Source organism: Heteronotia binoei, unplaced genomic scaffold (genome assembly GCF_032191835.1).
Source record: "Heteronotia binoei isolate CCM8104 ecotype False Entrance Well unplaced genomic scaffold, APGP_CSIRO_Hbin_v1 ptg001280l, whole genome shotgun sequence".
Classification (NCBI taxonomy): domain Eukaryota; kingdom Metazoa; phylum Chordata; class Lepidosauria; order Squamata; family Gekkonidae; genus Heteronotia; species Heteronotia binoei.
In genome coordinates this window covers 91,591-117,596 of record NW_026800222.1, presented here as the reverse complement: position 1 = coordinate 117,596, position 26,006 = coordinate 91,591, and the positions used below count along the sequence as shown (strand labels likewise).

The 26,006-nt window shown below is 46.9% G+C and overlaps 1 protein-coding gene across 1 annotated transcript in view; it reads left to right on the top strand.

Moving 5' to 3' along the window:
• The window catches only part of LOC132590956 (unconventional myosin-Ie-like), a gene marked incomplete at its 5' end in the record, with an annotated part of 88,498 nt that overhangs the window by 12,513 nt on the left and 49,979 nt on the right, over positions 1-26,006 (top strand). Inside the window, 8 exon segments of the mRNA XM_060263866.1 lie at positions 3,615-3,721; positions 5,107-5,205; positions 8,773-8,818; positions 8,820-8,918; positions 14,088-14,202; positions 14,632-14,801; positions 24,068-24,213; positions 24,545-24,691. Coding sequence (XP_060119849.1) covers positions 3,615-3,721; positions 5,107-5,205; positions 8,773-8,818; positions 8,820-8,918; positions 14,088-14,202; positions 14,632-14,801; positions 24,068-24,213; positions 24,545-24,691 — 929 coding nt within the window.

Genomic DNA, 26,006 nt, shown 5'->3' with positions numbered 1-26,006 from the left:
TGGAGGGTGGGATATAAATCCAATATCTTCATCTACCTCACAGGGTGTCTGTTGTGGGGGAGGAAGGGAAAGGAGATAGTGAGCCGCTCTGAGACTCTTCGGAGTGGAGGGCGGGATATAAATCCAGTATCTTCATCTACCTCACAGGGTGTCTGTTGTGGGGGAGGAAGGGAAAGGAGATTGTGAGCCGCTCTGAGACTCTCCGGAGTGGAGGACGGGATATAAATCCAGTATCTTCATCTACCTCACAGGGTGTCTGTTGTGGGGGAGGAAGGGAAAGGAGATTGTGAGCCGCTCTGAGACTCTCCGGAGTGGAGGGCGGGATATAAATCCAGTATCTTCATCTACCTCACAGGGTGTCTGTTGTGGGGGAGGAAGGGAAAGGAGATTGTGAGCTGCTCTGAGACTCTCCGGAGTGGAGGGCGGGATATAAATCCAATATCTTCATCTACCTCACAGGGTGTCTGTTGTGGGGGAGGAAGGGAAAGGAGATTGTGAGCCGCTCTGAGACTCTCCGGAGTGGAGGGCGGGATATAAATCCAGTATCTTCATCTACCTCACAGGGTGTCTGTTGTGGGGGAGGAAGGGAAAGGAGATTGTGAGCTGCTCTGAGACTCTCCGGAGTGGAGGGCGGGATATAAATCCAGTATCTTCATCTACCTCACAGGGTGTCTGTTGTGGGGGAGGAAGGGAAAGGAGATTGTGAGCTGCTCTGAGACTCTCCGGAGTGGAGGGCGGGATATAAATCCAATATCTTCATCTACCTCACAGGGTGTCTGTTGTGGGGGAGGAAGGGAAAGGAGATTGTGAGCCGCTCTGAGACTCTCCGGAGTGGAGGGTGGGATATAAATCCAATATCTTCATCTACCTCACAGGGTGTCTGTTGTGGGGGAGGAAGGGAAAGGAGATTGTGAGCTGCTCTGAGACTCTCCGGAGTGGAGGGCGGGATATAAATCCAGTATCTTCATCTACCTCACAGGGTGTCTGTTGTGGGGGAGGAAGGGAAAGGAGATTGTGAGCTGCTCTGAGACTCTCCGGAGTGGAGGGCGGGATATAAATCCAATATCTTCATCTACCTCACAGGGTGTCTGTTGTGGGGGAGGAAGGGAAAGGAGATTGTGAGCCGCTCTGAGACTCTTCGGAGTGGAGGGCGGGATATAAATCCAGTATCTTCATCTACCTCACAGGGTGTCTGTTGTGGGGGAGGAAGGGAAAGGAGATTGTGAGCTGCTCTGAGACTCTCCGGAGTGGAGGGCGGGATATAAATCCAGTATCTTCATCTACCTCACAGGGTGTCTGTTGTGGGGGAGGAAGGGAAAGGAGATTGTGAGCTGCTCTGAGACTCTCCGGAGTGGAGGGCGGGATATAAATCCAATATCTTCATCTACCTCACAGGGTGTCTGTTGTGGGGGAGGAAGGGAAAGGAGATTGTGAGCCGCTCTGAGACTCTCCGGAGTGGAGGGCGGGATATAAATCCAATATCTTCATCTACCTCACAGGGTGTCTGTTGTGGGGGAGGAAGGGAAAGGAGATTGTGAGCTGCTCTGAGACTCTCCGGAGTGGAGGGCGGGATATAAATCCAGTATCTTCATCTACCTCACAGGGTGTCTGTTGTGGGGGAGGAAGGGAAAGGAGATTGTGAGCTGCTCTGAGACTCTCCGGAGTGGAGGGCGGGATATAAATCCAATATCTTCATTTACCTCACAGGGTGCCTGTTGTGGGGGAGGAAGGGAAAGGAGATTGTGAGCCGCTCTTAGACTCTTTGGAGTGGAGGGCGGGATATAAATCCAATATCTTCATCTACCTCACAGGGTGCCTGTTGTGGGGGAGGAAGGGAAAGGAGATTGTGAGCCGCTCTTAGACTCTTCGGAGTGGAGGGCGGGATATAAATCCAATATCTTCATTTACCTCACAGGGTGCCTGTTGTGGGGGAGGAAGGGAAAGGAGATTGTGAGCCGCTCTTAGACTCTTTGGAGTGGAGGGTGGGATATAAATCCAATATCTTCATTTACCTCACAGGGTGCCTGTTGTGGGGGAGGAAGGGAAAGGAGATTGTGAGCCGCTCTTAGACTCTTCGGAGTGGAGGGCGGGATATAAATCCAATATCTTCATCTACCTCACAGGGTGCCTGTTGTGGGGGAGGAAGGGAAAGGAGATTGTGAGCCGCTCTTAGACTCTTCGGAGTGGAGGGCGGGATATAAATCCAATATCTTCATTTACCTCACAGGGTGCCTGTTGTGGGGGAGGAAGGGAAAGGAGATTGTGAGCCGCTCTTAGACTCTTCGGAGTGGAGAGCGGGATATAAATCCAATATCTTCATTTACCTCACAGGGTGCCTGTTGTGGGGGAGGAAGGGAAAGGAGATTGTGAGCCGCTCGGAGATTTTGAGTGAAGGGCGGGGTATAAATCCAATTCTTCTTCTCCTCCTCCTCCTCCTTCTTCAACTTTGGAGGTTGATTCGGGGGGGGGGGCAGCCCTGTTGGTCTGAAGCAGCAGAACAAAGTTTTGAGTCTTTAAGACCAACAGAAGTTTTATTCTGGGAATAAGCTTTTGTGTGCACTTTGTTTAACCCTGATGTAGTCACCGGGCAAAATAGATCACACCTGGTGAGGGCCACAGGCATGAACAGCTTTAAAAGGGGATTAGATTAATGGAGGGAAAGTCTATGAATGGCTACTAGCCCTGGTGGCTAAGATGAACCTCCATATCCAGAGGCACTGAACCTCTGAATCCCGTAAGGAGCCATGAAGCAACATCATGGAAGGCCTTGCTCTCTAAATCCTGTTGCTGGCCATGCAGAGAGGAACTGGTTGGCTACTGTGTGAGACAGGAGGCTGGACTAGATGGACCCTCCGTGGTCTGACCCAGCAGGGCTCTTCTGAGGTTCTTCTCCGGGGAAGGCCTCAGCCTCTCTGCCCTGTTGTTGGCCCTCCAGAGGAACTGGTTGGCCACTGTGTGAGACAGGAGGCTGGACTAGATGGAACCTCCCTGGTCTGACCCAGCAGGGCTCTTCTGAGGTTCTTCTCAGGGGAAGGCCTCGGCCTCTCTGCCCTGTTGCTGGCCCTCCAGAGGAACTGGCTGGCCACTGTGTGAGACAGGAGGCTGGACTAGATGGACCCTCCCTGGTCTGACCCAGCAGGGCTCTTCTGAGGTTCTTCTCAGGGGAAGGCCTCGGCCTCTCTGCCCTGTTGCTGGCCCTCCAGAGGAACTGGCTGGCCACTGTGTGAGACAGGAGGCTGGACTAGATGGACCCTCACTGGTCTGACCCAGCAGGGCTCTTCTGATGCTCTTCTCAGGGGAAGGCCTCGGCCTCTCTGCCCTGTTGTTGGCTCTCCAGAGGAACTGGTTGGCCACTGTGTGAGACAGGAGACTGGACTGGATGGACCCTCCCTGGTCTGACCCAGCAGGGCTCTTCTGAGTTTCTTCTCAGGGGAAGGCATCGGTCTCTCTGCCCTGTCGCTGGCCCTCCAGAGGAACTGGCTGGCCACTGAGTCAGACAGCAGGCTGGACTAGGTGACCCTCACCGGTCTGATCCAACAGGGCACATTCTTATGGTGAATGGATCAGGGGGTTACTCTCTTTTTTTGTCTTCTCTCCCCCTCCGCTCTCAAAAGAAACAAGCCAATGACCTGGTGGGGACCCTGATGAAATGCACCCCGCATTACATCCGCTGCATCAAGCCCAACGAGACCAAGAGACCCCGTGACTGGGAGGAAAGCAGGTGAGGGGCCCATGCGCATCGTGTCCCTTGGGCAGGGGGTGGGGGGAGAAGAGATTCCTTGGTTCTTGAATGAGGGCGACGGTTCTGTGGAAGGAGGAGTTTCTCTGTAGTGCAGCTCACAAGTTCTTCCATTGGCACGTCCACAGGATCCCGTTATTTCTGAATGTGTGTACCAGAGCCGCTGGAGGTGGCTGAGCCAGGTAGCTCTAGTCTGGAGGTGAAAGGCAGGGTATACCAGAGATGTGCTTCTTTTTGCTTATACACACAAACCCCGTAACATTTCCATGGAACTCTCTGCTGCGTGAGTGGATGAGAGCCATGGGAGTATATGTCGCTTTGAAGGACAGAATGGTGGAAGTGCAGAAAATAGCAACTAGAATGATTAAAAGGGTTGGGACACTTTCCCTATGAGGAAAGGTTAAAGCGCTTGAGGCTCTTTAGCGTGGAGAAACGTCGACTGCGGGGTGACACGATCGAGGTTGACAAGATTGGAGATGGAGAAGGTAGAGAAAGAAGCCCTTTTCTCCCTTTCTCACAATACAAGAACTCATCGACACATGATGAAATCGCTGAGCAGTCGGGTTAGAACAGATAAAAGGGAGGACTTCTTCACCAAAGGGTGATTAACACGTGGAATTCACTGCCACAGGAGGTGATGGCAGCTGCAAGCATAGACAGCTTCAAGAGTGGATTGGATCAACATATGGAGCAGAGATCCATACGTGGCTCTTAGCCACAGCGAATTGTTGGAACTCTCTGTCTGGGGCAAGTGATGCTCTGTATTCTTGGTGCTTGCAGGGAGGGGGGCAACAGTGGGAGGGCTTCTAGTGTCCTAGCCCCACTGATGGACTTCCTGATGGCACCTGGTTTCTGTGGCCACTGTGTGACAGAGAGTGTTGGACTAGGTGGGCTATTGGCCTGATCCAACATGGCTTCTCTTATGTTCTTATGTCTGGGGCAGTGATGCTCTGTATTTTGTTGCTGGGGGAAGCAACAGTGGGAGGGCTTCTGGAGTCCTCACCCCACTGGTGGACCTCCTGATGGCACTTGGGTTTTTTGGCCACTGTGTGACCCAGAGTGTTGGACTGCATGGGCCATTGGCCTGATCCAACATGGCTTCTCTTATGTTCTTCTGTGACACAGAGTGTTGGACTGGATGGGCCACTGGCCTGATCCAGCATGGCTTCTCTTCTGTTCTTATGTGACACAGAGTGTTGGACTGGATGGGCCATCGGCCTGATCCAACATGGCTTCTCTTATATTCTTATGTTTATCGGATATCTTCTGCTGTCTGCCTACATCATTTTAACTGTTGTTACTGACAAGAAAGGTGGGCTATACACGAAGCTGAGAGACAACTTGAATGGACCCCTGTTTGCTTACAGGGTGAAGCACCAGGTGGAGTATCTGGGCTTGCGGGAGAACATTCGGGTGCGCCGAGCTGGCTATGCTTATCGGAGGGCCTTCCAGAAATTTCTCCACAGGTAAGACTTGCGGGCCAGTGAGGGGCGACGGGAAGGAGCTCCTACCAGTGGAGTTATTCCCAGTTCATCTTTTCCCTGTTGCCACACCCACCAGACGTTTCCTACCAACTTCACGATTGTGGATCGTTCTCCCCAAGAGTCTTACGAATTGTAGTTTGCTGGTGTTTTAAGGGGAGGCACCAGCTGCTATGCTGCAAATTTGGAACCTCTACCTCAAATAACAGCCCTCCAAGAGTCCCAGATACCCACTGATCAATTCTCCATTATACCCTATGGGAATCAGTCTCCATAAGAAATAACGGTGTGCCCAGCAGCAATTTCCCTGCCCCCCCCCGCGCTTTCTGATGACCCTGAAGTGGGGGGAGGGCCTCCAATCCAGGGAATCTCCTGCCCCCAACTGGGGATTGGCAACCCTAGCTGGGGGTGGCGAATGAAAACCTTCTATGAGAGGTTCCCTAACAGACCCCTTGACAAAGCAACAATCCCCATAGTTCTCTGAAGGGAGGGAGAAGAAGAAGAAGTGGAGATTTATACCCCGCCCTTCTCTCTGAATCAGAGATTGGGAGCGGCTTACAATCGCCTCTATCTTCTCCCCCCACAACAGACACCCTGTGAGGTGGGTGGGACTGAGAGAGCTCTCACAGCAGCTACCCTTTCAAGGACAGCTCTGCCAGAGCTATGGCTGACCCAAGGCCCTTCCAGCAGCTGCAAGGGGAGCAGTAGGGAATCGAACCTGGTTCTCCCAGATAAGAGTCCGCGCACTTAACCACGACACCAAACTGGCTCTGTAACTAATTTAATGCCCCCTAAAGAATGTGTCCCCAGCCATGGCTACTGTTAATTTAATTAGCGACTGGCCCAAATGTTCCTAAATGCTCCCCACCAAAAAAAATTCTTGCCTACAGGACTGGGACCAGGTAGGGCTTGTTTCCAAGGGTTCCAATTGGCTATTGAAGATTTGATTGGTTTTAAAGTTGTTTTTTTAAATGCTGTATTGGCAACAGCTGCCATCACAGCACAAGGATGTAGACCAGAGGTGTCAAATATATGGCCCGGGGGGAGGGACGGTGGCTCAGTGGTAGAGCATCTGCTTGGGAAGCAGAAGGTCCCAGGTTCAATCCCTGGCATCTCCAAAAAAGGGTCCAGGCAAATAGGTGTGAAAAACCTCAGCTTGAGACCCTGGAGAGCCGCTGCCAGTCTGAGAAGACAATACTGACTTTGATGGACCAAAGGTCTGATTCAGTATAAGGCAGCTTCATATGTTCATATGTCAAATCAGGCCCTCGAAGGGCTCCTATCAGGGCCCCAAGCAACTGGCTGTCATCTGCTTCCCTTCTCCCTCTCTCTTGCTTCCTTCTGCACAACAGCTTGCTTTGCCAGGCTTGCTCCATCGCACAGGAGCTACAGAGCGAAGCCTCCATTTTCTCCATTGGCTGAGGCTCCTCCCTTGGGGAGGGAGGTGGGGAGGCAGAACTTGCTTTGCCAGACGCTCTCAATCGCCCCAGCAGAGCTACTGACCCAAGCCTCTCTTCCTTCTATTGGCTGAGGCTCCCCAACTCCCAATCCCCTGGGGAAGGAAGGAAAGAGCCAGAGCTTCCTTTGCCCAGTTCCCTCGATCCCATGGGAGAGATACAAAGAAAGTACCTTTAAGACCAAGGACTGCTAATGTTTTAAGCATGTTTTATTTTAAGTTTTTTTAAAAAAAAAGATTGTGTTTGTCTATTTCCTTTATAAAGTTTATATCTCTGCTACCTAATCTTAAATAAGAACAATATGCCTCGGCCCAACAGTTAAGGTCCTCATAACAGCCCTGATCTAGACGGCGTTACTAAAGCGATGCTGCGGCAGCCATTTTGTGGATGGCTCCATCTCCTGCGGCAGCCATTTTGTTGCTGGTGCCCACTCTGCCGTGTCAGTGTCAGACGTGCCCACGGGTTCAAAACGGTCGGGGACCCCAGCCCTAAATAGCAAGGCCCTTGCAATCATCTCCAGCAACATCGTTCCTTTCTAAGGAAAACCTGGGTCATAATAGTCCCCAAAACGGCCTGTCAAATAGGTTCCTTCTGGGCCACCATTTTCTAGGGCAGACAGCACCCTCTTCGGACAGAACTATTTTCTGTCTGAACTCTGTCGCCGTCCAGAGGGCTCCTGAATCTTCTTGAAGAACCTATGAAGCCACCTCATACTGAGGGAGCGTCTAACCCCATTACGGTCTCTGCCAATGGCTTTCCACTTTCTCCCACGACCTACCAGGTCCCACTTGGGAGTTCCTGCATGAAAAACTCTCTGTCTGAGACAGTGATGCTCTGTATTCTTGGTGCTTGTGGGGGGGGGGCACAGTGGGAGGGCTTCTGGTGTCCTGGCCCCACTGGTGGACCTCCTGATGGCATTTGGGGTTTTTTTGTCCGCTGTGTGACACAGAGTGTTGGACTGGGTGGGCTATTGGCCTGATCCAACATGGCTTCTCTTGTGTTCTTATGTTTGGGGCAGTGATGCTCTGTATTCTTGGTGCTTGGGAGGGGCAACAGTGTGAGGACTTCTAGTGTCCTGGCCCCACTGATGGACCTCCTGAGGGCACCTGGGTTTTTTGGCCATTGTGTGACACAAAGTGTTGGGCTGGATGGTCCATTAGCCTGATCCAACATGGCTTGTCTTATGTTGTTATGTTTGAGGGGTGTGTGTGTGTCAGGGGAGTTTTCGAAACTCTGTTTCAACCACCCCTTCTCCGAGTTCAATCCAGGAGAGACAAGTCCCACTCCTGGCTTTTTTGCGAGCCAATCATTCCGTTTTATAAAGAAATCCCTCACAGGTCCATGCTCCCAACCCTCCCCCCTGTTCAGCCTTCCTTGGCATTCTTTTTAAAAAAATAAATAAATAAATTTTATTGTATTCTATACCACATATAACATAACCAAAAATTGAACATACCCACCACCGCATTTAAAGGAACATATAGATAACTTACTAACATTTGTTACTTATTCTATCTATCCAAATCTTAAATTTTCCACCCAATCATACACCGGTTTCCAAGTATCATTACATTCCGTTATATTACCATCTCTCAACCTCGTGGTTAAAAGGTCCATTTCTACTGTCTCCAATAATTTAACTATAAATTCATTTCTCTTGGGGATATTATGTGTCTTCCAGTATCTGGCATATAGGATTCTAGCTATAGTTAATATATGGAGCAAGATTTTTTTTTTCTGATTTAGACACATCAATTTTGCAGACATTTAATAAAAACAGTTCAGGTAGGTGGGGGATTTGTTTTTTTAATATCTTTTGTATCCATATGGATACTTGAGTCCAATATTTTTTTGCCCTATCACAGAGCCACCACATGTGGAATAAAGAGCCTTTTGTTTTGTTACACTTCCAACATTTGTTAGAAGCCTCTGGATAAGCTCTAGAGAGTTTATCTGGAGTATAATACCAGCGATAAATCAATTTATACAAATTTTCTTTAAATAAAGCGGATTTATATCACAGAGCGTGTGCCTTCCTTGGCATTCTTGAGAGCTTTTGTGGCGCGCTGAGGTCCCCCTCCCTTCTCTCACCCAGGTACGCCATCCTGACCCCACAGACGTGGCCTTCATGGCGCGGGGGACGAGAAGCAGGGTGTGGTGCACCTGATGAAGTCGGTCAACATGGATCCTGACCAGTACCAGCTGGGCCGGACCAAGGTCTTCATCAAAGCCCCCGAATCGGTGAGCACGGAAGGGTTGGAGTGGCCGCGTGGGCCCCAACTGCGTGGGGTTCCCTTTTTGTTCATTCATCCGCCATTTCTCTTTCTCCTCATGTGAACGATGCAGAAATCAGGGAGAGCCCTCTCAGCCCCACCCACCTCACAGGGTGTCTGTTGTGGGGGGAGCAGATAAAGGAGATTGTGAGCCGCTCTGAGTCTCTGATTCAGAGAGAAGGGTGGGGTGTAAATCTGCAATTCTTCTCTTTTTTGGTGTAGTAGTTAAGTGCACGGACTCTTATCTGGGAGAACCGGGTTTGATTCCCCACTCCTCCACTTGCAGCTGCTGGAATGGCCTTGGGTCAGCCATAGCTCTCACAAGAGTTGTCCTTGAAAGGACAGCTTCTGGGAGAGCCAGTTTGGTGCAGTGGTTAAGTGTGCGGACTCTTATCTAGGAGAACTGGGTTTGATTCCCCACTCCTCCACCTGCACCTGCTGGTATGGCCTTGGGTCAGCCATAGCTCTGGCAGAGGTTGTCCTTGAAAGGGCAGCTGCTGTGAGAGCCCTCTCAGCCCCACCCACCTCACAGGGTGTCTGTTGTGGGGGGAGAAGATATAGGAGAAGATATAGGAGAAGATATAGGAGATTGTGAGCCGCTCTGAGCCTGTCCTTGAAAGGGCAGCTGCTGTGAGAGCCCTCTCACCCCCACCTACCTCACAGGGTGTCTGTTGTGGGGGGAGCAAATAAAGGAGATTGTGAGCCGCTCTGAGTCTCTGATTCAGAGAGAAGGGCAGGGTACAAATCTGCAGTGGTTAATTGTAGTGGTAAGTGTAGTGGTTAATTGCGCGGACTCTTATCTGGGAGAACCGGGTTTGATCCCCCACTCCTCTGCTTGCAGCTGCTGGAATGACCTTGGATCAGCCATAGCTCTGGCAGGAGTTGTCCTTGAAAGTGCAGTTGCTGTAAGAGCTCTTTCAGCCCCACCCACCTCACAGAGTGTCTGTTGTGCGGGGAGAAGATATCGGAGATTGTAACCTGCTCTGAGTCTCTGATTCAGAGAGAAGGCCAGAGTATAAATCTGCAGAATTCTTCTTATCCGAGAGAACCGGGTTTGATTCCCCACTCCTCCGCTTGCAGCTGCTGGAATGGCCTTGGGTTAGCTCTAGCTCTCACAGGAGTTGTCCTTGAAAGGGCAGCTGCTGTCAGAGCTCTCTCAGCCCCACCCACCTCGCAGGGTGTCTGTTGTGGGGAGAGAAGATTTAGGAGATTGTAAGCCGTGCAGAGATTCAGAGTATAGGTCAGGGTATAAATCCAGTATCACCATCATGTAGCCAGTCCTCCTGTACTTGGCCCTGTAAGAAGAGCTCTGTAAGCTCTTGGAGGATTGGCTACATCAGGGGTGTGTGGCCTAATATGCAAAGGAGTTCCTGCTACAACAAAAGAAGCCCTGCCCTGAATTCTAAATGTGGAAGGTATCCTTACCTGTGATCACTTTTCTCCTTAGCATTTATAATTTTATAAACCTCTCTTATGATGAAGAAGAAGAAGATATTGGATTTATATCCCGCCCTCCACTCCGAAGAGTCTCACAATCTCCTTCACCTTCCTCCCCCACAACAGACACCCTGTGAGGTGGGTGGGGCTGGAGAGGGCTCTCCCAGCAGCTGCCCTTTCAAGGACAACCTCTGTCAGAGCTCTGGCTGACCCAAGGCCATGCCAGCAGGTGCAAGCGGAGGAGTGGGGAATCAAGTCCGGTTCTCCCAGATAAGAGAGCTCTGGCTGACCCAAGGCCATGCCAGCAGGTGCAAGCGGAGGAGTGGGGAATCAAACCCGATTCTCCCAGATAAGAGATCTCTGGCTGACCCAAGGCCATTCCAGCAGCTGCAAGTGGCGGAGTGGGGAATCAAACCCGGTTCTCCCAGAGAAGAGAGCTCTGGCTGACCCAAGGCCATTCCAGCAGGTGCAAGTGGAGGAGTGGGGAATCAAGCCCGGTTCTCCCAGATAAGAGAGCTCTGGCTGACCCAAGGCCATTCCAGCAGCTGCAAGTGGCGGAGTGGGGAATCAAACCTGGTTCTCCCAGATAAGAGAGCTCTGGCTGACCCAAGGCCATGCCAGCAGGTGCAAGCGGAGGAGTGGGGAATCAAACCCGGTTCTCCCAGATAAGAGTCCATACACTTAACCACTACACCAAACTGGCTCTCCACACCAAACTGGCTCTCTTATGCTCCCCTCTCCTTCCATTCTCACTTGTGGGCGCTACCCCATAACCCACTCTTTCCCCCTGGCTGACCAGATGTGTCCCCTGTGCTGCCCTCCAGAGCTGGCCACGGTCCAGCGTATGAGCTGCCAGGACCACCATGAGACATTTTCCTACCCAAATGGGACATATTAAAATGACCTCCTGGTCCATTCCATCGATGTTTTTGGGGTGGCGCCTCTGAAACCCCACTCTGCCATGGAAGCTTGCTGGGTAACCGTGGAGACCTCTATCAGTCTAACCTACATCACGGGGTGGTTGTGAGGATAAAATAGAGGGGAGGAGAACAATATAAGCTAGTTTGGGGTCCCCACTGGGGGAAAAGGCGGGCTATAAAGAAATATCCACATCTTGGGGTCGTGCTAGATAACTCACTGAAAATGTCAAGACAGCGTGCGATTGCAATAAAAAAGGCCAACGCCATGCTGGGAATTATTAGGAAGGGAACTGCAAACAAATCAGCCAGTATCATAATGCCCCTGTATAAATCGATGGTGAGGTCTCATTTGGAATACTGTGTACAATTCTGGTCACCGCACCTCAAAAAGGATATTATAGCATTGGAGAAAGTCCAGAAAAGGGCAACTAGAATGATTAAAGGGCTGGAACACTTTCCCTATGAAGAAAGGTTGAAACGGTTGGGGCTCTTTAGCTTGGAGAAACGTCGACTGAGGGGTGACATGAGAGAGGTTGACAAGATTATGCATGGGATGGAGAAAGTAGAGAAAGAAGTCCTTTTCTCACAATACCAGAACTGGTGGGCATTCAATGAAATTGCTGAGCAGTCGAGTTAGAACGGATAAAAGGAAGTCCTTCTTCACCCAAAGGGTGATTAACATGTGGAATTCACTGTCACAGGAAGTGGTGGTGGCTACAAGAACAGCCAGCTTCAAGAGGATTTGGATCAACATCTGGAGCAGAGGTCCATCAGTGGCTCTTAGCCACAGCGTATTGTTGGAACTCTCTGTCTGGGGCAGTTATGCTCTGTATTCTTGGTGCTTGGGGGAGGGGGCAAAGTGGAAGGGCTTCTAGCCCCACTTGTGAACTTCCTGATGGCACTTGGGGGGTTTTGTTTGGTTTTGGCCACTGTGTGACACAGAGTGTTGGATTGGATGGGCCACTGGCCTGATCCAACATGGCTTCTCTCATATTCTTATGTTTTTATAGGGGGGGGCACAGTAGGAGGGCTTCGAGTGTCCTGGCCCCACTGATGGACCACCTGATGGCCCCTGGTTTTTTTGGCCTCTGTGTGATACAGAGTGTTGGACTGGAGGGGCCACTGGCCTGATCCAACAGGGCTTCGCTTATGTTCTTACGGCTGGGGCAGTGATACTCTGCATTCTTAGTGCTTGGGGGAGGCAACAGTGAGAGGGCTTCTAGTGTCGATGGTGCGGTCTCATTTGGAATACTGTGTGCAATTCTGGTCACTGCACCTCAAAAAGGATATTATAGCATTGAAAAAAGTGCAGAAAAGGGCAACTAGAATGATTAAAGGGCTGGAACACTTTCCCCATGAAGAAAGGTTAAAACTCTTGGGGCTCTTTAGTTTGGAGAAACGTCGACTGCGGGGTGACATGATAGAGGTTGACAAGATTATGCAGGGGATGGAGAAAGTAGAGAAAGAAGTCCTTTCCTCCCTTTCTCACAATACAAGAACTCGTGGGCATTCAATGAAATTGCTGAGCAGTCAGGTTAGAACGGATAAAAGGAAGTCCTTCTTCACCCAAAGGGTGATTAACATGTGGTTTTCACTGCCACAGGAGGTGGTAGAGGCTACAAGCATAGCCAGCTTCAAGAGGGGGTTAGATAAATATATGGAGCAGGGGTCCATCAGTGGCTATTAGCCACAGTGTGTGTATATATATATACCGTATATATAAAAAAAATTATTGGCCACTGTGTGATACAGAGTGTTGGACTGGATGGGCCATTGGCCTGATCCAACATGGCTTCTCTTATGTTCTTATGTCCTGGCCCCACTGATGGACCTCCTGATGGCCCCTGGGTTTTTTGGCCTTTGTGTGACACGGAGTGTTGGACTGGAGGGGCCGTTGGTCTGATCCAACATGGCTTCTCTTATGTTCTTATGTGACACAGAGTGTTGGACTGGAGGGGCCGTTGGTCTGATCCAACATGGCTTCTCTTATATTCTTATGTGACACAGAGTGTTGGACTGGAGGGGCCACTGGCCTGATCCAACATGGCTTCTCTTCTGTTCTTATGTGACACAGAGTGATGGACTGGATGGGCCACTGGCCTGATCCAACATGGCTTCTCTTATGTTCTTATGTCACACAGAGTATTGGACTGGATGGGCCACTGGCCTGATCCAACATGGCTTCTCTTCTGTTCTTATGTGACACGGAGTGTTGGACTGGAAGGGCCACAGGCCTGATCCAACATGGCTCCTCTTATGTTCTTATGTGACGCAGAGTGTTGGACTGGATGGGCCGTTGGCCTGATCCAACAGGGCTTCTCTTATGTTCTTATGTGACACAGAGTGTTGGACTGGATGGGCCATTGGCCTGATCCAACATGGCTCCTCTTATGTTCTTATGTGACACAGAGTGTTGGACTGGATGGGCCGTTGGCCTGATCCAACATGGCTCCTCTTATGTTCTTATGTGACACAGAGTGTTGGACTGGATGGGCCACTGGCCTGATCCAACATGGCTTCTCTTATGTTCTTATGTGACTGGACTGGATGGGCCATTGGCCTGATCCAACATGGCTTCTCTTATGTTCTTATGTGACACAGAGTGTTGGACTGGATGGGCCACTGGCCTGATCCAACAGGGCTTCTCTCATGTTCTTAAATAAATGATAACTCTGTTGCCTGTTACAAGGGGCCTTTGGTCAACTTCGGGGGAGGGGGAGACCACTGAGATCTCATGAATCAAATCGTCTCCCTCTCTCCTTCCTCCCCCCCCCCTCCAGCTCTTCCTCTTGGAGGAGATGCGGGAACGACGTTACGACGGCTACGCCCGCGTCATTCAGAAGGCCTGGCGGAAGCACGTGGCCGTGCGCAAGTACATCCGGATGAGAGAAGAAGGTGAGGGGGTCTTCCCCACATGAGCTGGGCGGGGTGGAGGGGTGCAGTTCCCTGCCACTCTACGGCTTGGACCCAGAACGTGGGGAGGAGACGCTGCACCATTGGGGCACGTCAAGGCATCCGTAGAAAAATCCCTCTGGGATTGGGCAGGGAGCCTTTTCCCTCCCTGCTGAGATCAGAGCTTTTTTTTATAGCAATAACTCCTTTGCATATTAGGCCACACCCATCTGATGTAGCCAATCCTCCAAGAGCTTACAGGAGGCCCCGTACTGAGAGCCTTGTAAGCTCCAGGAGGATTGGCTACATCAGATGGGTGTGGCCTAATATGTAAAGTTGCTCCTGCTACAAAAGAAACCCTGGCTGGGACGCGGCAGCGAGGCTCACGAGAGGGCTCACGTCCTCCTCCTCCGCCTCCTCTGTCTTCTGAAGCTTCCAACATCGTCCTGAACAAGAAGGAGCGTCGGCGAAACAGCATCAACCGGAACTTCATGGGCGACTACATCGGTCTGGAGAACCATCCGGAACTGCGGCGCTTCCTGGGCCGGCGGGAGCACGTGGACTTCGCCGACACAGTCGTCAAGTACGACCGGCGGTTCAAGGTGAGCCGTGGAGGGGCTCACGTCCTCTGAGAAAGTGAAAATCCCTCTGAGGAGATGAAAATCCACTGGGCTGGACCAAAGACCGGGAGCGGCTGGCCCTCATAGAATCGCAGAGTTGGAAGGGACTAGGAACACAGTTTATAAAATGTTATCTTTTTTTAAAATTCAAATGTTTATGCAGAGTTTTTTTAAATTTGAGGGACATCATAATATTTAAGGAGTCCCGTGGCACAGAGTCGTGAGCAGCAGTACTGAAGTCCAAGCTCCGTTCACGATAGGTCCATCTAGGGTGGTCTTTCTGTGGCCCCAGAAGGTAATACTCCCTTCCACTGGGTTGAAATTGAATCAAAAGAGTTTCCAGCTCAACATTACAAAGAACTTCCTGACCGTTAGAGCAATTCCTCAGTGGAACAGGCTTCCTCCTTGGGAGGTGGTGGGCTGTCCTTCCTTTTTTTTGCGAATAAACAATTTTATTAGTAACATATGGTAGTAGAACTATAACTACAACTTATAAAAAGCTTAATATATATTAAGAAAAAGACCATCATTCTACCCCACATCTTACTTTCTCCCACCCCTCCCCCAATTACTTGACCCCCGCCAGTGTTATTTTCTTTAAAAAAACAGATATTAAAGGTACCCTTAACTATCAAGAAAAAAAACGAAACAAAAAAGAAACATAGGGAAGAAGAACCCCCTTCAAGAGTTATATTGTTATCTTAAAAATCTTAATCCTCAAAAATTGTCCAATGTCCTTTTATTTTCCACTCTTTCTCTACATATCTTCTGAATTTCTTCCACTCTTGGTTAAAAAGTTCTAAATCACAGTCTCTTAATTTTCTTGTTAATTTGTCCATTTCACTCCATGACATAACTTTCATAATCCAGTCCCATTTTTCTGGTATTTTTTCTTGCTTCCACAACTGCGCATACAATGTCCTAGCAGCTGAGAGCAAGTACCATATTAATGTTCTATCTTCTTTTGGAAATTTTTCCATTTGTAATCCCAGCAGAAAAGTCTCTGCCTCTTTATTGAATTCATATCCCAGGATCTTAGATATCTCTTGTTGAATCATTTGCCAAAACATTTTAGCTCTTTCACAAGTCCACCACATATGGTAGAAAGAACCTTCATGCTTTTTACATTTCCAGCACCTATCTGGCATCTTATTGTTCATCTTTGCTAATTTTTTTGGAGTCATATACCATCTATACATCATCTTAAAACAGTTCTCTTTAATACTATGACATGTTGCGAGTTTCATGGAATTTTTCCACAGATATTCCCAAGATTCCATCTTTATTTCTTTATTTACATTAATTGCCCATTTTATCATTTGAGATTTCACTACTTCATCTTCTGTAGCCCATTGTAAAAGTAATTTGTACACTTTTGAAATTAATTTCTCATTATCTCCAAGCAGAACTCTTTCCATTTCTGTTTGTTCTTTCCTTATTCCTTCAGCTTTGATATCATTCTCCATCAAACTTTTTATTTGTTGCATTTGAAACCAATCATATTTATAGTTTAGTTCTTCTGCAGTTTTCAATTCTATTTTCCCGCTTTGTATTTTTAGTAACTGGTTGTATGATAGTTGTTTTTCCTTGACTGTTTTGGCCGTTAACTTTATCACTTCAGCCGGCACTATCCATAAAGGTCTCCTCTCATCACCATATTTCTTGTACTTTATCCACACATTTAATAAGCTACTCCTTATATAATGGTGAGAGAAAAGACCGTCCATCTTCTTTTTTCCATAGTACAAATATGCATGCCAGCCGAATTTTTTTCCATGGCCTTCTAACATTAGAAGTTTTTTATTTAATAACGTTATCCATTCTTTTAACCATACTAAACAAATTGCTTCATGATACAGTTTCAAATCTGGTAATTGGAATCCACCTCTCTCTTTCGCATCTATCAGGACTTTCATTTTAATTCTAGGTTTCCTCCCGGCCCACACGAATTCCGAAATTTTTCTTCGCCATTTATCAAATTGCTTAGCATCTTTCACAATGGGGATGGTTTGAAACAGATACATAATCCTTGGTAAAATATTCATTTTTACTGCAGCTATTCTACCCAACAGTGACAAATTGAGCTTGTTCCACTTTAGCATATCTTCTTCTATTTTACGCCATAGCTTTTCATAATTGTTCTTAAACAAATCAATATTTTTCATTGTTATCTCTGCCCCTAGGTATTTTACCTTAGAGGTAACTTCACAACCCGTTAGTCTTTGTAGTTCTTGTTGTCTATTTTTCTGCATATTCTTACATAAGATTTTTGATTTTTCTTTGTTTATATAAAGTCCCGCCAACTCCCCAAACTCTTGTATTCTCATTAACAACAAAGGTGTAACTTGTAAAGGATTTTCATTTATAAACATTATATCATCTGCAAATGCTCTGTATTTATAGGTAAATCCTTTTATTTGTAGTCCTTCTAAATCTTTTTCTTCTTGAATCTGCATTAGTAAAATTTCAAGAGTCATTATAAACAGCAATGGCGAAAGCGGGCAGCCTTGTCTGGTACCTTTACTAATTTTCATTTCATCTGTAAGATCTGCGTTGATGCACAGCCTTGCACTTTGTTCAGAATATATTGCCTTTATCATTCTTATAAAACTTTCTCCAAGCTCCATTTTTTCCATCACTGCAAACATAAAGTCCCAATTTAAATTGTCAAATGCTTTTTCTGCATCCGCAAAGAATAGCGCTACTTCCTTTTCTGGATGTCTTTCATAATATTCTACAATATTTACAACAGTTCTAATATTGTCTCTTATTTGTCTTTTGGGAAGAAAACCGGCTTGGTCCTCTTTTATAAAATTTATCAAATATTGCTTAAGACGTTCTGCCAGAATTCTTGTAAATATTTTATAATCATTGTTCAAAAGTGAAATTGGTCTGTAATTTTTCACATTTGTAACATCTCTTTCTTCTTTAGGTATCAAAGAAATAACAGCTTCTTTCCATGTATTTGGTACCTTCCCTTTGACTCTTATTGCATTCATCAGCTTCTGTAATTTTGGTATTAATTCATCTTTAAACATTTTAAAATACTTGGCTGTATAACCGTCTGGCCCGGGAGCTTTATCATTTTTCATCACGTTGATTGCTGCCTCAATTTCTATTTTTTCAATTGGGTCATTCAAAATTTTTCTCATATTCTCAGTTAATGGCTCAATTTTTATTTTCTGTAGATATTCATCTATCTTTTTTCTCTTTACTTCAGCACCTTTAAACAGCTTGGCATAATACTTAAAAAATTCTCTTTTTATTCCCTCTTGAGTAACTACGTCTCTTTCATCTATCACAATTCTATTAATTATTTTATTTTCCCTCTTTTTTTTCAGCTGCCACGCCAAGTATTTCCCCGTCTTATTTGCTCCTTCAAACGATTTTTGCTGGAGCCTTTTCAAATTCCATTCTACTTCTTTGTTTAATAAATGTCTTAGTTGAGTTTGCAATATTGAAATTTCCCTTAGAATTTTCTTTTTCCCTGGTCTTTTCCTCAGCTCTCCTTCTTTTTTCTTTATTTCATTTTGAATATCCAGTAGTTGTTTTTCTTTTTCCCTTTTATCTTTATTGTTCAAAGTAATCAGCAACCCTCTCATTACTGCTTTATAAGCATCCCAGACCGTCTGAAAATCGATATCTTCTTTATCATTCACTTGGAAAAATTCTTTAGTTTCTTTTCCTAGGAAAGTCACTGTTTCTTTGTTCTGTAGCAAGTCTTCATTCAATCTCCATCTTCTCAATCTTTTGGACAGTTTTGTAATCCACATTATTGGGTTATGGTCAGTGCCAATTTTAGGCAAAATCTCTATCTTTCTTGTTATGAGGCCTAAATCTCTGGTTCCCCATAGCATGTCAATTCTAGAAAATGTCTTATGTCTTGCAGAAAAAAAAGTATAGTCCCGCACTTCAGGATTAAACTTTCTCCATATGTCCTCCAAATTTTCCTGTTTTACTAATTCAAAAAAAGACTTTGGCAATTTTCCTTCTTTTCCACTATTTTTTTTCCCTCCGGATCTATCCAATGAGTTCTCAACTGTTCCATTAAAATCTCCCATTAAGAGTATTTGGTCGTAGGTCAACTCATCTAGTTGTTGTGTAATGTCTTTAAAAAAAACATCTTTTGCACCATTAGGTGCATATAGTCCCAATAACAGCGTTTTTTTCCCATTTGATGTTATTTCCACTGCTACAAATCTTCCATCCTTATCTTTAAATACCAATTTTGGCTCCAGGTCTTGTTTAATATAAAAAACTACTCCCCTTTTTTTCTGGTCAGCTAACGAAAAAAATTCCCTTCCCAATTGTTTGTTCCATAAAAATTTATAATCCTTTTGTTTAATGTGGACTTCTTGCAAACAAATTATATTACAATTTTGCTTTTTAATCCAATGAAAAGTTGCCCTTCTTTTTTGTGGTGAATTTAGTCCATTAACATTCCAAGACAATAGTTTGTAATCCATCATGGTGCAAATTCTTTATTTTCTTCAAAAAATCTCCTCAGTTCTCGGGCATTTGTGATCGTGACTCTCTTCCCCTGAAGTTCAAAGCTCACACCCTCGGGGATTATCCATCTATACCTTGTGCCATTGTCTTTCAATTTTTCTGTCAACTTTTTATATGTTCTCCTGTCATTTATCACTTCTTTCGGTAGCTCCTTCATAATTCTCACTCTGCTACCTCTTACTATCAATGATTGTTCAAAGTTTCTCTTCATAATCCTTCCCACCATTTCCTTTGTCATGAATCTTACAACCACATCTCTTGGTAAGTTATTTTTTTTGGCATATAACGAGTTGACTCTATACATGTGATCATACATGCTTTTAGTCTTATCAGGGTCTTCTTCTAAGAATTCTGCGATTATGTTTGTTATATATCCTTTCAAATCATCATTCTCTTCCTCAGGTACTCCTCTCAAACGTAGCTGATTTTCCATTAATTTGCAGTCGTGAATCGTCACTTTTTCTTGTACTTTCAGCAAGGTGGTATCATGTATTTTAACTTTCTCCTCCACCTCCTGTACTTTCTTGTCTATTTTCCCAATTTGGTTTTTGAGGTCATCCACTTCTTTTTTAATCACTGTAGTAAGTTCTTCCTTCAACTCTTCCATCATTTTCTTAACTCCTTTCATAATCCTGGCTTCCATAGCCTCCATTTGGTCTTGCATTTTTTCTAATGAAAGGGCTCTTGTTCGGGGCTGCCTGGGCTCTGACATTTAAGCAAAGAGCAAGGGGGATGCAATTAAAATACCAAAAATTTCCGTCGCACAATTTGCAAGTTTGACTACCAAGTTCAGAAGGTCTAAATTTTCTCTCTCAATTAAACTTTGTTCTGTTTTCTTCTGAGCTTCCCAGGCCCAGATATAAATTTTTGAAGAATTTTTCCCCTTTAAAAAAATGACGAAATTTTTGACCTCACCAATTTAAAATCTGACAGTCAGGTTCAATAGAGCAGGGCTTGCCCTTTCCAGCAAGCCCAATTTCGCTGGTTTCTGAGCCCCCAAAGCAAAGATATTTAACAAAAAAGTCTTTAAAAAATCCAAAATGGCGGCCGCGATTTTTTCTCCTTTTAAAGATTTTTTTTCCCCTTTTAAAATCACCCCAGGAGCCCACCAATAATGTAGTCAATAGTTCTTATCTTCTTACCCTTTTCCCTGTCGTTTCTGTTACTTTTTAAAGTCCCAAATCTTTTTAAAACGATGTTTTAAATTGGACCTCCCAGCAATGGCTGCCGATGTTTCTCTATGATGTAGAGTAGGCTTTTTCCTTTACTGCTTCCTGTCTCTGTCACCTTCAACCTTATAGATTGCTTGACGCACTTCCTGTCTTGCTCAGTAGAGTTAGAGGACTGTTCCAGTATATTCCTGCGCAGTATGGTTGTTTACATTCCACAAATCGTAAGTAGACACAACAATGATTTCTCTTCAATTTTTAGCAGTTTTTAACACTGTCTTTTATGTCAAAATAGTCCAAACTTCACCCTTCCCTTCTTCTACTTGCAAGTTTTATATTTTCCCCTTATTTCCACCTTTAAAACGTCTCTTTAGTCTATAAATAGCTCCGGAGTGAAAGAAGAGTTTCTGTACCTTTTTTCCTCTGTTTATCCAAGTTCCACTGGTCTTCCAAGACTTTAGTTGTTTAAAAATGTCCCAGAAGGTTAGGATCGTGACGAGCTTATGCCAAATCAATGGCTCTGAGAGATCTTGCAGACGATAATTTTGCAAACTTCTGAGACTCCTCAAAGCCTCAAAGGACCCTTCTCCAAAGCTCCTTTTCAGCCAAGGTAAATCTCTTCTAAAGTTTTTAGTGCAAGTCTTGGACCTTTCTCTCACTGAGAAAGGTAGGCAGTGGGCTTTGGTTTGCCCTCCACTACCCCGAACAAGACCTTCAGCTTGCTCCCGTTACGAGAGACAACTCAGCTCGCCATTTTCCTCCCCGGAAGTCCGTGGGCTGTCCTTCCTTGGAGGTTTTTAAACAGAAGCTAGATGGCCATCCGACAGCAATGAAGATCCTGTGAATTTAGGGGGAGGTGTTTGTGAGTTTCCTGCCTTGTGCAGGGGGTTGGACTAGATGACCCTAGAGATCCCTTCCGACTCTAGGATTCTATGACTGTTAAGAGTGGTTCCTCAGTGGAACAATCTTCCTCCTTGGGAGGTGGTGGGCTCTCCTTCCTTGGAGGTTTTTAAACAGAGGCTAGATGGCCATCCGACAGCAATAAAGATCCTGTGAATTTAGGGGGAGGGATTTGTGAGTTTCCTGCATTGTGCAGGAGGTTGGACTAGATGACCCTGGAGGTCTCTTCCAATTCTATGATTCTATGACTGTTAAGAGCAGTTCCTCAGAGGAACAGGCTTCCTCCTTGGGAGGTGGTGGGCTCTCCTTCCTTGGAGGTTTTTAAGCAGAGGCTAGATGGCCGTCTGACAGTGATGAAGATCCTGTGAATTTGGGGTTGGTATTTGTGAGTTCTCTGCATTGTGCAGGGGGTTGGACTAGATGACCCTGGAGGTCCCTTCCAGCTCTGTGATTCTATGAGTTCTGTCACTTAGACCCCCGAGGCTGGGCTGACCTCCCTGGAAATCAGAAGTCAAAGTGCTTAAGGGTTTCTCTGTTAGATCAGGCCTAACGCACTCACCTTCCTGTTGTCAACCTTTGGGAAACTGGGTTAAAATAAATAAACTGAGCTTTAAAGGGGATAAAAGTAAAGTTCTGCAATTAGGTACTTGAAGAGCTGTCCTAGAGAGGATGGGGTGGAATTGTTTTCTGTGGCTGCGGAAGGTAGGATCAGAACCATGGGTTGAAATTAAATCAAAAGAGTTTCCAGCTCAACATTAGGAAGAACTTCCTGTCCATTCGAGCGGTTCCTCAGTGGAACAGGCTTCCTCCTTGGGAGGTGGTGGGCTCTCCTTCCTTGGAGGTTTTTAAACAGGCTAGATGGCCATCTGACAGCAATGAGGATCCTGTGAATTTAGGGGGAGGTGTTTGTGAGTTTCCTGCATTGTTCGGGGATTTGGACTAGATGACCCTAGAGGTCCCTTCCAACTCTAGGATTCTATGACTGTTAGAGCGGTTCCTCAGTGGAACGGGCTTCCTCCTTGGGAGGTGGTGGGCTCTCCTTCCTTGGAGGTTTTGAAACAGAGGCTGGATGGCCACCTGACAGCAATGAGGATCCTGTGAATTTGGGGGGAGGTATTTGTGGGTTTCCTGCCTTGTGCAGGGGGTTGGACTAGATGACCCTGGAGGTCCCTTCCGACTTTAGGATTCTATGATTGGAGGCACGGACAGTCTGCTGCTCCATTCGAAAACAAATCCCAAAGGCAAACGATCGATGCTGATCAACCCCTGCCTTTAAAACCCTGCGCTTAAAATGGAGAAGAGTTACGCCTTAGATCAGGGATGTCAAATATGTGTCCCAGGGGCCGAATCAGGCCCCCAAAGGGCTCCCATCAGGCCCCCAAGCATCTGGCTCTGTTTCCTTCTCTCCCCCTCTCTTGCTTCCTTCTGCATCTCATTCTGCTTTGCCAGGCTTGCTCAATCGCACAGGAGCTACAGAGCAAAGCCTCTGTTTTCTCCATTGGTTGAGGCTCCTCCCCCTCCTGGTCCCCTGGGGAGAGAGGGAAAGAGCCAGAGCTTCCTTTGCCCAGTTCCCTGGATCCCATGGGAGAGATGCAAAGAAAGCCCCTTTAAGACCAACCAGGGCTAATATTTTAAGCATGTTTTGTTTATTTTAAAAAAATGTTTAGTCGTGTTTGTCCGTGTGCTTTAAAACGTTTCTATCTCTGCTACCTGATCTTAAATAGGTACACACATGGCCCACTCTGACATATCCCAGCCCGGCCCAACAAGGTCTCGTTTATGTCAGAACCATCCCTCATAACAAATGAGTTTGACACTCTTGCCTTAGATCAGGGGTGTCAAACATGCAGTTCGGAGGCTGAATCAGGCCCCCGGAGGGCTCCTCTCAGGCCCCCGAGCAACTGGCTGTCATCTGCTTCCTTCTCCCTATATCTTGCTGACTTCTGCATCACAGCTTGCTTGACTGCACAGGAGCTACAGAGCAAAACCTCCCTTTTCTCCATTGGCTGAGGCTCCTCCCTTGGGGAGGAAGGGGGGAGGGGTAGCTTGCTTTGCCAGGCTCTCTCAATTGCACAGCAGTTACTGAGCCAAGCCTCTCTCCCTTCTATCGGCTGAGGCTCCTCCCCCTCTAGGTCCCCTGGGGGAGGAAGGAACGAGCCAGAGCTTCCTTTGCCCAGTTCCCTCGATCCCATGGGAGAGATACAGAGAAAACACCTTTAAAACCAATGAGTGCTAACGTTTTAAGTGTTTTAAAAATACGTTTGCGTTTGTGTTCTTTAAAAAAATTATCTCTCTGCTACGTAATCTTCAATAGGTACACACATGGCCCGACGTGGCACGCCTCAGCCCAACCCGACCCGGTCTGGCCCCTCAAGGTCTCATTTATGTCAGATCCGGCCCTCATAGCAAATGAGTTCGACACCCCTGCCTTAGATGGCTTTTGCTCACGCGGAATCATGCGCTTTGAATCCCATTCTAGTGCACTTTAGAGATCGTTCAAAAGTGGATTTTGCCCTTGCACCCAGTAAAATCTAGCTGCAGCGTGCATCGAAAGCAGATTATTCAACACGTGTGAAATAAGATTTTGCACAGTCCACTGAGGGCCCGCCTCACCTCTCCTTCGTAGCCCGCCGTGTTTCCTGACTTCCTTCTCTGCCGCTTCCCCTCCAGACGGTGAAACGGGACTTGATTCTCACCCCCAAACTCCTCTACCTGATTGGCCGGGAGAAGGTGAAGCAAGGGCCGGAGAAAGGGGCGATCAAGGAGGTCCTGAAGAGGCAGATTGAGTTGGAGAGGATTCAGTCGGTCTCCTTGAGGTGAGGATTGAACAGGGGTATAAATCTGCAGTTGTCTTCTTGTTCTCATCTGGGAGAACCAGGTTTGATTCCCCACTCCTCCACTTGCAGCTGCTGGAAGAGCCTTGGGTCAGCCATAGCTCTGGCAGAGCTGTCCTTGAAAGGGCAGCTTCTGTCAGAGCTCTCTCAGTCCCACCCACCTCACAGGGTGTCTGTTGTGGGGGAGGAAGGCAAAGGAGATTGTCAACCGCTCTGAGATTCAGAGCGAAGGACAGGATATAAATCCTGTATCATCTTCTTCTTACATTATTGCTCCCTTGGATGCAGACTTTTGCCCTTTGCTTTTCCCCAGCACCCTGCAGGATGACTTCATCATCATCCACGAACCCCAATACGACAGCGTCCTGGAGTCCACGTTCAAGACGGAGCTGCTGAGCTTGCTGTGCAAGCGCTATGAAGAACGTGCCCAGAAGCCGCTGACTGTCAGGTTCAGTAACCAGTAAGTAAGAACATAAGAGAAGCCATGTTGGATCAGGCCAATGGCCCATCCAGTCCAACACTCTGCGTCACATAAGAACATAAGAGAAGCCATGTTGGATCAGGCCAATGGCCCATCCAGTCCAACACTCTGTGTCACATAAGAAACGAAGAGGAGCCATGTTGGATCAGGCCAATGGCTCTTCCGGTCCAACACTCCGTGTCACATAAGAACATAAGAGAAGCCCTGTTGGATCAGGCCAATGGCCCATCCAGTCCAACACTCTGTGTCACATAAGAACAGAAGAGAAGCCATGTTGGATCAGGCCAATGGCCCATCCAGTCCAAAACTCTGTGTCACATAAGAACATAAGAGAAACCATGTTGGATCAGGCCAATGGCCCTTCCAGTCCAACACTCTGTCACATAAGAACATAAGAGAAGCCATGTTGAATCAGACCAATGGCAGTCCAACACTCTGTGTCACATAAGAGAAACCATGTTGGATCAGGCCAACGGCCCTTCCAGTCCAACACTCTGTCACATAAGAACATAAGAGAAGCCATATTGAATCAGGCCAATGGCCCATCCAGTCCAACACTATGTGTCACATAAGAGAAGCCATGTTGAATCAGGTCAATGGCCCATCCAGTCCAACACTCTGTGTCACATAAGTACATAAGAGAAGCCATGTTGAATCAGGTCAATGGCCCATCCAGTCCAACACTCTGTGTCACATAAGAACATAAGAGAAACCATGTTGGATCAGGCCAATGGCCCTTCCAGTCCAACACTCTGTCACATAAGAACATAAGAGAAGCCATGTTGAATCAAACCAGTGGCCCATCCAGTCCAACACTCTGTGTCACATAAGAACATAAGAGAAGCCATGTTGGATCAGGCCAATGGCCCATCCAGTCCAACACTCTGTGTCACATAAGAACAGAAGAGAAGCCATGTTGGATCAGGCCAATGGCCCATCCAGTCCAACACTCTGTGTCACATAAGAGAAACCATGTTGGATCAGGCCAATGGCCCTTCCAGTCCAACACTCTGTGTCACATAAGAACATAAGAGAAGCCATGTTGAATCAGGTCAATGGCCCATCCAGTCCAACACTCTGTGTCACATAAGAACATAAGAGAAGCCATGTTGGATCAGGCAAGTGGCCCATCCAGTCCAACACTCTGTGTCACATAAGAACATAAGAGAAGCCATGTTGGATCAGGCCAATGGCCCATCCAGTCCAACACTCTGTGTCACATAAGAACATAAGAGAAGCCATGTTGGATCAGGCCAATGGCCCTTCCAGTCCAACACTGTCACATAAGAGAAGC